The 15602-nt window shown below is 39.8% G+C and overlaps 1 protein-coding gene across 1 annotated transcript in view; it reads right to left on the reverse strand.

Annotated features, from left to right (window-relative positions):
• Positions 1-15087, reverse strand: part of SCGN (secretagogin, EF-hand calcium binding protein) — a 47532-nt gene extending 32445 nt beyond the window's left edge. The window contains exons 1-4 of the mRNA XM_012638572.1: positions 14733-15087; positions 13611-13681; positions 5742-5834; positions 2225-2314 (exon numbers count right to left, since the gene is read on the reverse strand). Coding sequence (XP_012494026.1) covers positions 2225-2314; positions 5742-5834; positions 13611-13681; positions 14733-14814 — 336 coding nt within the window. The 5' untranslated portion in view covers positions 14815-15087. The remainder of the gene's footprint in view (positions 1-2224; positions 2315-5741; positions 5835-13610; positions 13682-14732) is intronic.
• Positions 15088-15602: the final 515 nt, after the last annotated feature.

Below are 15602 nucleotides of genomic sequence, written 5' to 3' on the forward strand. Positions count from 1 at the left end.
TATAAACACCGGTTTGACTGATTTATTTCACTCACTCTCATGAACAAAGGTAATATCTTCTTCCCCTACATGATTATAACGCTTATTTTAGCATGTATGCAGGTTTGGCTGAGTTCATTGCCAAATCTAGGGTATTGCGGTGTATATTGTCTTCTTTCTGAGTTGTTCCCATAAACAATGGTCATTTCCTCTGTAACTGAGCAGTTCTCTCAGTGTCTTATACAATGCCACAGGATGAGTCCAGAGCAAATGCTCTTGGTGGGTTTTAGGCATGATTAGTTCACAATTCCCACTCACATTTTCCAAGTGTCAGCTCAAGGACACATTACATCATGTTAACAATAACTATCATATATGGAGTACCTACTATGTGGCAGGTACCAATAAGGTATTTTTCATTTATCGTTTCATTAAAACCTCTGATTATATCCATAAGATAGATTCCTGGAGAAGTGGAATATTAAGTCAAAGCGTAAAGATTTAAAAAAAAAAAAAACTCTGGGTAATAAAATTTTAAAGAATCCTTATTGAATTTTTGCAAAATTACTTTCTATAAAATTATTTCACAGTGCATGCCCACCAACAGGACATCAGCGACCAACAATCTCCAGGCCTCCTTGCTAGCACTGCACATTTTTGTTCATTCTCCTAAAATCTTTATTACTTTGATTGATAAAAAATGTATTCTTTTAATTTGTATTTCTTGAGTTGCTGGCATATATTTATTGTCCATTCAAATTTCTTCTGTGAATTGCCTTGCATGTGCATGCCCAATTTTACATGAAAGTAAACAAAATAGCGCAAAGGATGCTAAGTTATTATCACCTAAATGGGGACATGATATTTCAGGAGTGGGGTCCTGGATGCAGTGGTTTTCTTCAATTGGCTGCTCTGGCCTTGGAGAAACCCTGATCTGCCCTTCCCTGGTCATTTTTCACCAACAGAGTGGTAACACCTAGAGGCTGAGAGAGGGGTAGCTCAGGGGGAAAGAGCCCAGAGGCCCACTGATTCTGCCTAAAGGACTTTTTACTCAAACCCAGTGATTGCAAATAGAAGGCCCACTGGCTAGATCAACAGGCTAATAAATTATATTTTTACTGTACCATGCTTTCAAAACTCGAATTAGTTGCCAACACTTAAAAATAGGTAGATGTTGGTGTGGATGTGGTGAAAAAGGAAGACTTACACACTTTTTGGGGACTGTAAATTAGTACAACCTCTCTGGAAAACAGTATGGAGAGTCCTCAAAAAACTAAAAGTAGAATTACTATTCAATCCAACAATCCCACTAATGGATATCTACCCAAAGGAAAAGGTGTCATTATATCAAAAAGATACCTGTACCAAATGTTTATTGCAGTATAATGCATAGTTGCAAAGATATGGAGTCAACCTAAGTGCCCGTCAATTGATGGGAAGATAAAGAAATTGTGGTGTATATATACTACAAAGTACTACTCAGCCATAAAAAGGAATGAAATAATATCATTTGCAGCAACTTGGATGGAACTGGAGAACATTATCCTAAGTAAAGTATCTCGGGAATGGAAAAATAAACACCATATGTTTTCACTAACAAGTGGGAGCTAAATGATGGGTACACAGGGTCATAAAGTGGTGTAAAGCACATTGGAAACTAAGAACAGGGGAGGGTGGGAGATGGATGAAGGATAAAAACTTACCTATTGGGTCCAAGGTTCACTATTATGGTGACAAGCACACTAAAATCTCTGACTTCAACATTATATAATTCATCCATGTAACAAGAACACTTGAACCCCCTAATATTTTGAAATAAAAATTATTTTTTAAAAAAGATAGGTAGTTTCATATGGAATCTAGATTTCTAGAAAGAAGTCTCAAAAGGCAACAGTTCAGTGGAGTCCACAGGGCTATCAGCTTCAGATGGGGCATGAGCTATCTAGTCTCCACAGTCCCCCACCTCTACTCTCAGTCCCCTCCCATTCCAATTTTCAGCATACCTGCCTGGCCCTTTGTCTAAGGCTTCCTCTGTCAGCCCAGGAGCAGCCCAAGCTAGCGCTAAGAATATGGGACTTGGGGCCAAAGTCCTTGCTCATCACTAAGGATTTCTTTGCTTGGTCTTGTCGCCTGTGCTCAGCTTTCCCTGGGGAACTGGGCGGGAGTGGTGGCAGCAACAGAGGTAGCTAAGATCCTGGCCTCCTCTCAACCCTCTTTCTCCATAGAGACACAACCAAACACTCACCTGCATAAACTCCACACTGCTGTCCAAGGGGGTTTCCCGGTGAAAGAGCAGAAGAAAGTTTTCATCCTCAGACAAGAATATACTGGCAAGCTAAAGGAACAGGAAGACTAACAGTCAGGGGTGCCGGCCAGGGTCCATTTAAGGAGTGTTCCCTGGATAAAAGGTATGGTGGTACATATTATAGGGTAGAAGGGCTCAGATCTCTCAGTCTGGAGAGTCTAGCTTGCAGTTCTGTGCTCTTAAATGCCATTCTTTGATTCACTGATTCTTTCAAAAAGTATCATACTCCTATTAGGTATAAAACATTATGAATATCTGCCTTCTATGAGCTTACAACCCAAAATAATGATGATAATAATATTAATAATAAATTTGTTAAGTACTTTAATATGTTCTAGGCACTATTCTTAGAACTTTCAACATTAAATGAATTTAATTATAAAATTATAAATAAAAATAGCAAATAATGCTTACATACGCTAACTCATTTAATCCTAACAACAACCTATAGGGTACACAACATAACATTACCACTATTTTCTGGTTAAGGAAACTTATCTACGCAGAAATAAGGAATTTGCTAAAATTGTGTAATTAGCATGTGGTAAAGTCAGGACCTTGGCAATCTCAAGCTCAAACTTCTAATTACCATGCTTTGCTGGTGAGATGCTGTATAGACACAGAACTTCACTGTTATATGCAAGAGCAGCAATGACTGCTGCCTGGCTTGATTCTTGAGTGTTAGCTATGATTTATATTCTTTTACATTATTAATGTCTATATGATACTATTAATACAACAGTTGATTCAAGTGTGACAGATTCAACCAATCAGCTTTCTATATAAACACCGGTTTGACTGATTTATTTCACTCACTCTCATGAACAAAGGTAATATCTTCTTCCCCTACATGATTATAACGCTTATTTTAGCATGTATGCAGGTTTGGCTGAGTTCATTGCCAAATCTAGGGTATTGCGGTGTATATTGTCTTCTTTCTGAGTTGTTCCCATAAACAATGGTCATTTCCTCTGTAACTGAGCAGTTCTCTCAGTGTCTTATACAATGCCACAGGATGAGTCCAGAGCAAATGCTCTTGGTGGGTTTTAGGCATGATTAGTTCACAATTCCCACTCACATTTTCCAAGTGTCAGCTCAAGGACACATTACATCATGTTAACAATAACTATCATATATGGAGTACCTACTATGTGGCAGGTACCAATAAGGTATTTTTCATTTATCGTTTCATTAAATTCTCGCACTAATTCTTCAGGATGAGTATAAACATCCCCCTTTTACCAATGAGAGACAGTACAATGCCATGTATAAGTGATAGACTTTAAAGTGGATACAAATTCCTTCTCCATTACTTGCTAATTATGTGAGCTTGGGCAATGTAATTGGTATTTCCATCCTCCATTTCCTCATTCGGAAAATGAGGATAATAATATTGATATTCTGTGCTTATGTAAAGGCTAAAAGTACAATGAGCCAATATTTATAAACTGTTTAGCTAAGTACCTGGTACACATTAAATAGTTAGTAAATGATAGCTGCCATGTTGGCGAAGATGATAAAATTGAGGCTCAGAGAAATTAAGTAACTTGCCCAAGCTTTCATATTCTACCGTATTGACTTTATGCGTTTCCCACCAACCCACACAAGGCCAATTAGAACTGGAAATTGCTCTTCAGAATTAAGCAGTGTTTTTTCATATAAGGGTGGCACAGTTAAATGCCATTAAAATGCCACACAATTAAAATGCCATTCACTTATGCCAGGTCTTTAGAACCCACCCTGTCTTCAATTTTGGTTGGAATGGCACAGAGGAATCCTGGACAAATCAGATATACAGATAATCCCCAAACTTCACTTTGGCTTTTTGTTGTGGCCTTTCCCTCATCTTATATTTTGCTAGAGCATCTAAAATGTGTCAAGGTGGGCTGATTTTTGTGTCATAATTACCTGTATTTGGAATAAGTGAAATGTCCAGTGGTACAGCAGGAACTATAGGGGCAACAGAAGACCTTGCTGCTCCTTATACTCACAGACTCATGAGGTTTTAAGGAGCCTTGGGAACAACCTATTTCTGCACCGTCAGCTTCTCTACAAACAACAAGCTCAATGACACTTGTGTGCAGAGCTCCATGACAAACTGGCTAGCCAATTGCTCAGGAATGTCTACCTGTTATTAGTGAGATAACAGCACAGTTTTCAGTTATTTATTATGTTTCACTCATTCATTAATTAGGTCAAGAAATATTTCTTGAGCACCACTATGTGCTATGTTCTGTTCTGGGGACTGGAAAGTACAACGTGAACATGTAGCCATGAATATTTTGCTTGGTGCACCTAGCTCAATGTTCGAACTTATTTTTCTGTAATGGAAACATGGATACTTTTACATCAATTATAATAAAAATTGTTGGTTATATATATAATTTTGCTTTTGAGTAAAAATTTGGGGAACAGTTACACTTACAAACCTAGAGTTTAATTTATTAGTTTTCTGAAAAGGCAGTCTCCTGGTGAACATGTCCACTTTTTGTTAAGAGAAATTATGTTGCCATGTTAAGATAACTCCCTGAAGAAATTGTCCTACTATTTTCTTCAATAATATTGACTGTCCACGTATGATAGCATCAAGAGACTAGCTCTTCAAGTATCAGGTAATATGTCTAACAGGTAATTTCCATGAAGAAACAAACATTTTTGTTTCAGATTAGCTCATTTTTATGTACAGATTCATACCTATATAGTATGAACCTGTATAGATTCATACCTATAAGTGGGGTTACACTCAAGCCACTGCCATTTATTTGGCCATATGATACTCACAAAGTAACAATTTCCTCATCGGCAAAATAGGGATGAGGTTTCATGCCTATCTTCTTAGCTACTGTGGGAGTACAATAGGTAAATATATGTGGAAATCCTTTCTAAACTGTAAACATTTTTTGTAACTGGAAGGAGGAATGATCAGGCAGAAAGTAGACCATCCAAGGCACTGCATGCTTAACACAGTTGCTTGCTTTAGTAGGTACTCAGTAAAAGTGGATCGAGTGGAAGTAAAGGTAGCTATTGCCTGTTTTGTTTTTAATGATTTTCAGGAATAGATCTGGGAACTGATACTGAAGTTTAAACTAATATATTGTCAGTTTTTCCTTGCATCAAGGTTCAATTTGAACAGGACACTGTACAAAGAGATAAATGTGGGATCAAGTGACTGAAAGGCCTCCATTATCTCAATTCCCCAATTATGAAATAGGTACAAATACTGATTGACCTAGATAAAATGATGAAAGAATTGCATACTTTTTGTTATTAAGCGGATGAAAAAGGAGAAGTGATTACTTCAACAATGTTCCTTAGGCCCGCTGCCTTGAAGAAAGTTCTAATTCTCCAAATGAAATGTAAGATTTTCATTGTCTTTCAAAAGAAATTACAGTGCAAGAAAGTAAAGAAAATCAGTCAAAAAAGGTACAGCCACAAAAGATACAGTAATGAAAGGTACCTCTTTCATCTGTATGTGACCATCTTTAGAGACGTGTTGGGTAGTCATAAATTGCTGTTTCACCTTCTGCACATTTTCTTCCATGACTGTATCCTGCAATGGTCCAAATATAGCCACGTTAAAACCACTGGGATCCCAAAAACCTAGTTAGGATAAACAAATATTCAAAGCACACAACCTGATGATCACATTATTCTAACCTGGAAAGTAGATTCCTTGGCCATTTAAAGTGATTGTAGAAGAGACAGCAAGATGGAGATTTCTTGAGCAACCAATCACTAATCAGAATCTTGACTAGGTAAAATTTATAGTTGGTGAGTTACTAAAACATTGATGAAAAGAAGCTTAGAGACTAGAGTGCCGAAAGAACAAATTTGAACATTATCAAATACTTGGTTGTGACAAAAGACTGCATTGTAATTAATCTACAGATGTTCTTCCCAAGAACTCAGAGATTTTAAATTTTTACTGAAAAGTCAAGCTCTTTTGGGCCCCCAGGTTGCTATAACCAATTCTCTTAATAGTTTCTTATACTCTCTGAAAAACAATAATGAGAAGGGGGAAATAATTAAAGAGGAGACCAAAATAATAAAGTAATTATTGAGTTACCAAAAATGTCACAACTCCTTTCCATGTATAACCTTTCCTACACATTAAATTGTCTTCTTTAGTGGATTTTGGGGTTATTACAGGAAAGGTGACATATATAATCAACAATAAAGAATGAATTCTGAAGCAGCGATTGAGAGGCATAGATGATCCCAAACAATACCTGATTCCAAGATTCCGGACTTGTTGGAATTCACACTAAAGTAATTCTCCCTGATAGTACCACACTATCCCTGGTCCCAAGCTCTCCAGCTTTGAGTTAGAAGGGCTGAAAACAGATGACCCTGTTTGTTGACTGACTACAATCCCTGCTGGTGTTAGGGGGGGACTCTGAGCTTCCAAGAGACTCTCTGGATGCATCACTCACGCATGCACGTGTGGGACAGTTCTCGGAGTGGCCTTAGACTGACCCAGTTTTTCCCCCTTCCTCATTTGTAATTCACAACCATAGAGTGTGCTGGGAATGCAACATCTTGAGATAAGGAAGAATTTGCTGGAAAAATCCAGGCTCTGTTTTAGCCCCTCCTAGGGCAAGATGTCCTAAAACATTTTAGCCCAGCATGATATGTTGCTCTTAGGTATAAAACCCAGGGAAGACTGCTTTCTGTCAAGCACCTACCACGTGCCACACACAGTTCTGGCCCCTGATGACATGATGGTCAGCAAAACTATCATAAGTTGGTGGAAGACATCTTTGTCCTGCCTTCCTTTCCACTGGGGTCTCTCCCTAATGGGCTACAAAAAAAGTGAATAAGTGTCGGAAAGAAAATGTGGTGGAGAGTTAATAGCTACCTATATCTAATTTACAAGAAAAAGAAAAAAGGGCAGGTAAATAAACACTTTTGGAGTGCAGCTTCTCACATGGAAATTCTACTTTACCACTGTCCCACCACTGGCTGTGGAAATGTCTCAGATTTTTTGTAGCCCTGACCTGGAGGGGCTGTCAGTCTCGCCCTTTCCTCCCTAGGCTGTCATCTCTTCAGTTGACCTTTTATATGTGACAAATATTTTCCAGGGAGTAGAAAATCTAGTAGAAGAATAACACAAACTCTCTACCTTGTAGATCTCAACATATGAAAAGAAGATATTCCAATTATGAAAATTTTATTTATTGATGCATAATAATTCAAAGTATATGCTTCCTTCAGATTGGCCTTGGTGATTTGGAAGCAAAAGACTAAAGGAGAAAAAAAAAATCAGAGAATGTTTAGCACTGCTTTCTAAGGACCTGAGACACTGCCCTTTCATTTTACTGAGGAGGAAACAGACCAGAAGGGTGATGTACATGGATATTGGTAGAACATGAAACCAACACTTTTGTTATCTGGTACAGTGCATTTTCTGCCACACCTTGCTGTTGCTTCAGATGAGGCAGATAGCACCTAGCAGAGTTATTAAAGTCTCACACTAAGTGTTTTGTAAATGAGATTGTTCAAACAAAATGCAAAGAGAGCTTGATGACTTGCTTTGAGATTTTTTCAGGATAGGTTTTGGCAATTAGTTATGTAAGAGGATGCTTTAAATATTACAAGACCCTGAAGGTTTGAAAGCCAATTCTTGGAGAGACAGGGAGAACCGTGGTCAGCAAGAGCAACTTTTGCTAGGAAAGTTCCAGGACATTATTGCAAGATCTCAACCTTTGACACTGACATCCTATCTCACTGACTCATCGCAGGAGGAGGGTGCACAGCAAATGTTTGATCGTGGCTTATAATAGTGAGAAGAAAGATGCTCTGAGCTGAGATGATTTAAGCTATTGGATCATCTGGTTTTCCATACTTCCACAATTGATGTGGATACCAGAAATATAGGGAATGGCCAAGTTTCATGTCCCTCAGTGGTTTGCCTCTTCCCTGTCCAACTGTACACAAATTTTTGTTGACAGTTATAAAAATGGAATTGTACCACATTTTTTTCCATTCATCACCTTTTTCTGGAGGGGTTAGAATAAGATAAATGGGTGAAGTGCAGGCAACAGAAAGAGGCAAATGAATTAATCGCTTGTATAGTGTCCAAATGTATGCTGGATAGTGAAGAAAAACTTCATTTAGAATAAATTGCAGTGAAGGTGAATCACCTTGCAAAAAAAGTAAAAGTTGTGTGAATAAGAACTAAAAATAGCATCTATATGTATAGCTATTTTTTAAAGGTAAACCAAAACCACTAGCACTTGTGATTGAGAAGATATATCAATCAAATGGATTTGTGTATTGTAGCCATACCAAGGCCATCTGTTGTATCTATGACTTTGGTCCTATATTTAGAAAACCAAAATGATTAAAATAAGAGGACTTGAACAGATCGACTCTGTTAACATTAACCAAATGTACTCACTTGATGATTATAAATGAGGAATAGTCAAGGGCATAGTTTTTAAAAAATGAATACCTTCCTAAATGAAAACATGGAAAAAAAGACATTAGTGATTTGGAACCAAAATCTTAAGTGAAGAAATGGGAAATAACACCTGGATCATTTGTCTAAGATTGAGCAAGTATATTGGGTCCCTGAGGTGATCATCTGTCTATTGTCTGCTGTCTACCTTTAAGTAGCCTTCTTCACTCATGAGGTGGTAAGTATGATTTCAGGCATCCTTCAAAAGCTAACCTGGCTTGGAAAACTTGCTCTTATAAACTGGAAATCCCTTTAATAGGTGTATTTATTTTTTAGATCTTAAAGGCTTTTTAGTGTTTAAGAGAGTAAGCTTCAACTATGCTGTGTGGGATAACTCACTGGTTGACCTGAGGCAAAGAGGGTCAAGAATAAACATGGGAAAAACGAAGGACCCAAGAAGACACCACATCACCATAAGAACGTATAAGTGGGTGATTTTGCAACTAAAAAGCGCTTTTCAGTTTTGTTCTCTCATTGATCTTCATTGTGAAACAGGCAGGTCAAAACATTATTATTCCCATTTTATGGATAAGAAAATTGAAACACAGGGACTTCGAATGGCATATTGATATCACACAGCTATAGATGCAGAGTTAGGATGCAAACATTGGATTTCTCTCTCCACATATAGTTGCCCTTTCCTCACAGCATGAGGCATCTTTGGAGTGGGCCTTCAGAGATAAAGAGCTACATGTTTTTTCTCTGTAGAAGGTGAACAGGTACTTTGAGACTCCAGGATCTTCTGCTAACCAGGTTTTCTCATGTGACACCCCACTAAACATAAAGAGATTAGCCTGTCTGTTCTCAGCACCGTGGATTGTGTGTGTTTGCGTTTGGGTGTGCATGTGCCATACAGGAAAAGCATGGTGGAGATCACTCAACAGGGTGGGTCTTCACACCAAACTTTAGCTTGATCTTTTAGATTAAGAATGCTGCCAGGACAGCAATCATTTCTTTATCTCTGGAGCATGGGATCTGTTGAATAAATAAATGATTCTTTATGATGGGCTGGGCATTCCCAAAGGAAGTTAACTAATATAGGCCATGTTGGCGGAAAACTAAATTTTAAAGTAAATAAATGTGAAGCCAAAGAAGCAGTGGCCAGATTCCACATGCCACCTTTAGTTTGAGGATACAGAGCCTTGAATTCTGAATTCTCTCCTCTTAGACATCTAACCCCAAAGCCCATGACTATCCTTTGGACCTAAAGCAAAAGAGGCCAGGGCTCATCAGTGGTAATTCCCCATCTGTCCTTATCTGATACTCTCGGCCTCAGCAAGGTACATGTAATCTCCAAAGCATTGAAAGAGGCCCAAGATGTGATATAATCTGTATAAGAAGGGTGCATACACTTAGAACCTAATGCTCAGCAATGGACTGGCAAGATCTAGACCCTATCTAGGGGCCAATTCTCAGCATTTGAAAAGAAAAGGCTTGGAAGGAATAACAAAAATGGCAAAAATGGCAGCTGATGGTTCCATTAAGTCAATCTCCTCAGAGGCTATAAGGAAAAAGTAATTATAAGCAGGCGCCTCCTCTGTGAGATTGACCAGCAGGCAGCTTGCTGTTACAAACATCAAAACAGCTTCTTCTGAGATCTCTGTGACCTACTAATCAGCAGAGGAAAGTAGAGCTATTCAGGCCTCTGAAGAACAGCTTGCCATTCCTGAACTCCAGAGTGAGGGGGGCCGCCTGATTGTGGAGGCCTCCCTGCTGCTGGCTTCTGTACTCACTGGGCAGTACTGATCAAAAGCAGGTGTCACAAATGAATGATGACTGTCCCTCAGCTAATGGAGTGTCCACTTTTGAAGTCCTGCCCTACAGTTATGGACTTACTTAGGGCCTACTTATTGCCCTTCAGGGGAAAAGCTCAAAATTCAAAATCATTTCCTTAATCATGGTTGTCAAGGTACCATGGATTGCCCAGCAAAGGTCCCTGCAACCACACTCCACAGAATAATGTCTCAGTATTTTGAACAGGAACCAATGGTAGATGATAACATTTCTGGTTAACAGTTTAAACTTATCATTCTGGCTCCAAAAGCTTTCTCCTAGCCAAGTGCTTATGACAGGTGCCTGGGGCTGCTGCCACAGCTAAGTGGGACTGGTCTTGTTATATCAGAATCCCCTCTCCAGCAGGCAGTCACTGTTCCTGGAGGGACAGAAGGTGAAAAGACATACAAACTGACTTAGGGTGCTTTTAAAATGCAAGATCCTTGGCACACCCCAAATGTACTGAAATACTTATGGGATGGGACCCAGGGACCTGTATTTTCACAAGTATAGATAATTCTTAAGCACATCAAAATCTTATTTGCACTGGGATAAAGATTCTGAAATCTTCCAACCCCTTTTCCAGCCACAGGGACACTTGCACTGAACATAGTTGCATAAGACACCAAGGAGTCATTTGTTGTCTCCTTTCCTCAAGGACCACATTTTCTCTTGTATAAGGGTTGATCCACAGGCCAGATCTGAGTGATGGGCAGCTGTAGGGACAGCCAAGAGATGACATCCCTCTTTGCTCTCAGAATGGCAACAATGTCTCTAAGTTTAGCCAAAGCCTCAGGTGAAGACAGCTCATAGCGTCCTCAGCTTAGAGCAGAACAGACCCTTGTGTTTGAGTAGCTGTTCACCCTAACTCCATGACTGTAAATGAGACACTTCCAGTTTCAATACTGACAGCAATTTCTCCTCTCCTTTTCTATAAATCACTAGAGCAAGGAGCCTTCTATTATGAAAAGGTGTGAGAGCTAGGTGTGGTGGCTCATGCCTATAATCCCAGGACTTTGAGAGGCCAAGGCGGGAGGATTGCTTTGAATCCACGAGGTTGGGACCAGCATGGGAAACATAGTGGGATCCTGTCTCTACGAAAAATTTAAAAATAAAATTAGCTGGGCATGGTGATGCACACCTGTAGTCCCAGTTACTTAGGAGGCTGAGTCAGGAGGATGAATTCAGCATGGGAGTTTGAAGTTGCAGTGAGCTGTGATCACACCACTGTACTCTAGCCCGGGCAACAGAGCAAGACCCTGTCTCTAAAATAAAATAAAAATAAAGAGGTGTGAAGTTCCAAGTCTCTGGGATATAGATTTTTAGGAGTTGACCATCCAGTTTATTCCAAGTTTTTGGATAGCTTTACCTTTATCTTTTTTCTTTCCTCAAATACCCCTGTCCATGGTTGATAAGATGGTACCTGACTCACGGGTTCCTGGACTGCCATGAGCCTTAGCATTTACAGATGTAAGCAGGAGCCCTGCAGGAAGACTGGAAGGGTTTCACTCTGGGCTGTTGGCATGTGACACTGGCCAGCAAAATTGAAGCAGAAGCCTCATTTGGGGGAGACTTACTCAGCTCTACTCGTAGCTGGTTTAAGTGTAGGAATGAAGGATAAAGAAAAGTGTATGCAAATGGTCTGACCAGAGGAAAGAAGGGGCTCATAACTCTGTCCTTCTCACCTGCCACTCCCTCATAGGCTGCACAGGACAGGGGTTGGAGGGGACAGGCAGATAAAGAGCAATAAAAGGTACAGAGAGAGAGAGAGAGATGAGACACCAAAAAAGAGACAGAGATGAAGAGGAGGAAAAGCTAGGAAGAGAAATGAAGGACAAAAAGAGAGATGAGACAGAGAGATAGGAAAGAGAGAGGGAAAGATAAATGAAAGACATGGAGAGAGGAGGGATCGAAGAGAGCTTTGAGAAGAGACTGAAGATAGAAAGGAGAAACAAAGAGACAGAGATGGAGAAACAGATGAGAAATAGACAAGTCAGAAAAAGACAAGAGAGATGAGAGATAGTAGGTCAGAGAGAAAGGCAAGAGACAATGGGAGATGAGACCTATGAAACATACAGATGGGAAACAAAAATGAGCAGAAAAAAATGAAAGAGAGAGACAGAGAAAATGAGAAGCAGACAAAGAGGGAGACCAAGAGGTCTGTGTGGCTGATGGAGGCAGATGCCAGCCTTTTCTTTTTTGAGCTAGCTTTCCCTGGCCCCCAATACTCTCCCCCTGTTCTCAGTAGAGAGCTCCTAGTTCCCCTTCCTGAGCTCTTACATGAGAATGTGATGCACTTTAATATTCTTCCAGGTAAACAATTGAAGTCTGAGGATAAACTATCTCCATAATTCATTTAAATGCAACTGTCCCCGGAGTTAATCCCCCATTATGCATGTCCTAATGGAGCTTTTACCAAATTGAGACCCTTCCCAGGCTAGCCTCAGCTCATGTGTCTCTGAGATTTTTCTCTGCTTTGGTACAGAGATCTTCAAGAGTTCATCTACATATCTCTAGGCCAGATTTACCATCAGAAAGGGACATGGACACCAGATAGATTGGCTTACATTTATATCTGGGTTCTGAGTATGCTGGTTATTTTCTGGTATGTCATTCCCTGAGAAATCTGTAACCTCTTATAATAAAATGAATAATATAAAAAATGATTTTAAATGGTTTGTAGTTTGCTATCAAAGGAGTATTATATGTACTAAACACCCAGAACCTTAATGTGCTTAACATCTTTCCCACCTTTTTGAACAAAGTGGGCTATTTTATCTCCAGTTATAAACCAATTAACAGAGATATAACCAAGGAGACATTCAAAACCAAGCTGACTGAGTCCACAGTTAGGATCTCTGAGTGGATGACAGATGTTACACTGAAAGTCAGGGACCAGCATGTCTAATGCTACAGTTGTACTTTTTATAAAACCTGCCTAAATCCCTCCGTGTTGCTAGGAGAGGGAGAAAAATTACATGCATGCAAAGAAGAAAAGAGGTCAGATGGAATTAATAGGTACAAAGCAACAAAACTTGAATGCTTGTATTTTGCTGAGAAATATAAATTAATGCTTAGTGTACAAGTACTTACATCAGTACCCAATTTCATGAACATGTGGCGAAAGAAAGCATCAAGCTCCTTCTCGTCTATGTAACCCTTTTCTAAATGCAAAAAGATAAGCAAAAATAATCGTGACTTATGTAGAATAACATATAACATTTAGTATTAATCTAAATTTTTTAACCTCACAATTTGCAAAATCTTTGCTCTTTGGACACTGTTCTTTGTTCTTCCACAATTGCCAATATCTATCTCTAGAAGACATGGATCTGAACAGTGAACATGTTTCAGAGTAAATGCTTTATGCTGGATGTTTATATTAACATTTGGAAAAGGAAAACAATTAAGTACATAAATTTTAATAAACAAATAAACATGAACTTTACAATAAAATTTAACCCAAGGATTTCTGAAGTTTGGAAAAACTTAACAGATGCTTAAGTATTGAATCCTAGTTTTTAGGGTTAAAACACACCTTTTAGATATTTTCTTTATGTTTCATTATTAATAAAAATAAAGCAAATGCTAAATAGTTCTATTTTATTTTTAAATAGTTTTTTTTTTTGGTGGGAGGGTCATTTTGAAAGTGGATAAAACTCATCCCCCCTTTGAGAGAGTGCAGGGGGGCGTACAAAAAAGTCACTGAGTAAAAATGAGCACCTTTAGGGAAGAGTAATTTTAGGTAGCTGAGTCTCAGCCCACGAGCCTTGAATATACATATACATATTTGTCATTATATATATGGCATATATTTAAAAAGATCTTCATTTAGGATCTCTGAGTGAATGACACACATTACCCTGAAAGTCAGTGACCAGCGTGTCTAATGCTACAGCTGTGCTTTTTATTAAACCTTCCTAAACCCACACACACATACACACACAAACACACACACACACACACACACACACACACACAAAGAGATTGGGAAGAGGGACAAATCTCTTCTCCCACCCTGAATTTTAACAAGATATCTAGATGTGTAACACCAGTGTACCATACATCTGTTGAGTATATTACATTAGGTATACTGTATTAACAGTGTAAGTAGACAACGTTTCCTACAGGAAAGAAAAAACTCTAGGTCCTTCCAGCAGTCTGGGCGCGGAGCTCCGTCTACACCTGAGCGTGCAGGTGGCTTGTTCTACTCACCATCTGCATCAAAGTGCTGCCAGACCTGCCAGAAGCCAGCGGCGTCCAAGCGCCTCCGAGTAGGTTCGCGGGCGCTGTCCATGGTATTGACCACGAAGACCAGGAACCAGAGTGTAAGGACCTAGACAACTTTGCTAACGACTTTTTTTTAAAGATAATTCCTGACTCTCTCGCCTGCTTCTTTCTGTTTGTGATTGGCTGTGAATACCTGTTGGCAGGGCGGGCGCAAGGGCGTCTGGCCCTGGCTTGGCCAAACACTCCCTCAGCTCTGACCGCGGGCTCTCAGCGAAACCAGCTGCACGATGCCCTCCCCGCTCCTGGCGCGTGGTCCCTGCCCCGCCCTGCGCGCTGTCCTGGCAGATCCGCAGGGGAGCTCCTGTCTGTCTCAGCGCTGTGGGGGGACTCAGAAAGAAAGGAGCTGTCTCCGGGCGTCCACGGCTCACTGCCTTTGCCCGTTAACTTGTTTGTCAAATTCAAAGAAAACAATCCTCTTACATTTGACTCACCTTCCAAACTTGTGTCTCAAGGGATTTTCTAGGGAGAGCTGCCTCATTTAAAGGTTTGGAGGAAGTGTCAGTGTTAGGGCCCTTTGGATCTGAAGATTTAGAAATGTGAGGGGAGGGAAGGTGGCAACTGGTGATAATGCTGGTGTTAAGAGGTTACTGTTAAGCAAGGAGTTAGTCAAGAGTAAGGAGCCCTGATTGTATGTGACATGCACATTGCTGCACTATCATGCACTATGAGAACTTGCAACTAAATAGAGATACTGCAAGTCACTGTGGTTTACAGTGGCATCATTAGGATGCTGAGGGATAATCAGCCAGGAAAAGAGAGTTTTAGGGGGAAACATGGCTGACAGCAGAGTCGTTG

The sequence above is a fragment of the Propithecus coquereli genome, unplaced genomic scaffold (genome assembly GCF_000956105.1).
Source record: "Propithecus coquereli isolate 6110/MARCELLA unplaced genomic scaffold, Pcoq_1.0 Scaffold131, whole genome shotgun sequence".
Classification (NCBI taxonomy): Eukaryota; Metazoa; Chordata; class Mammalia; order Primates; family Indriidae; genus Propithecus; species Propithecus coquereli.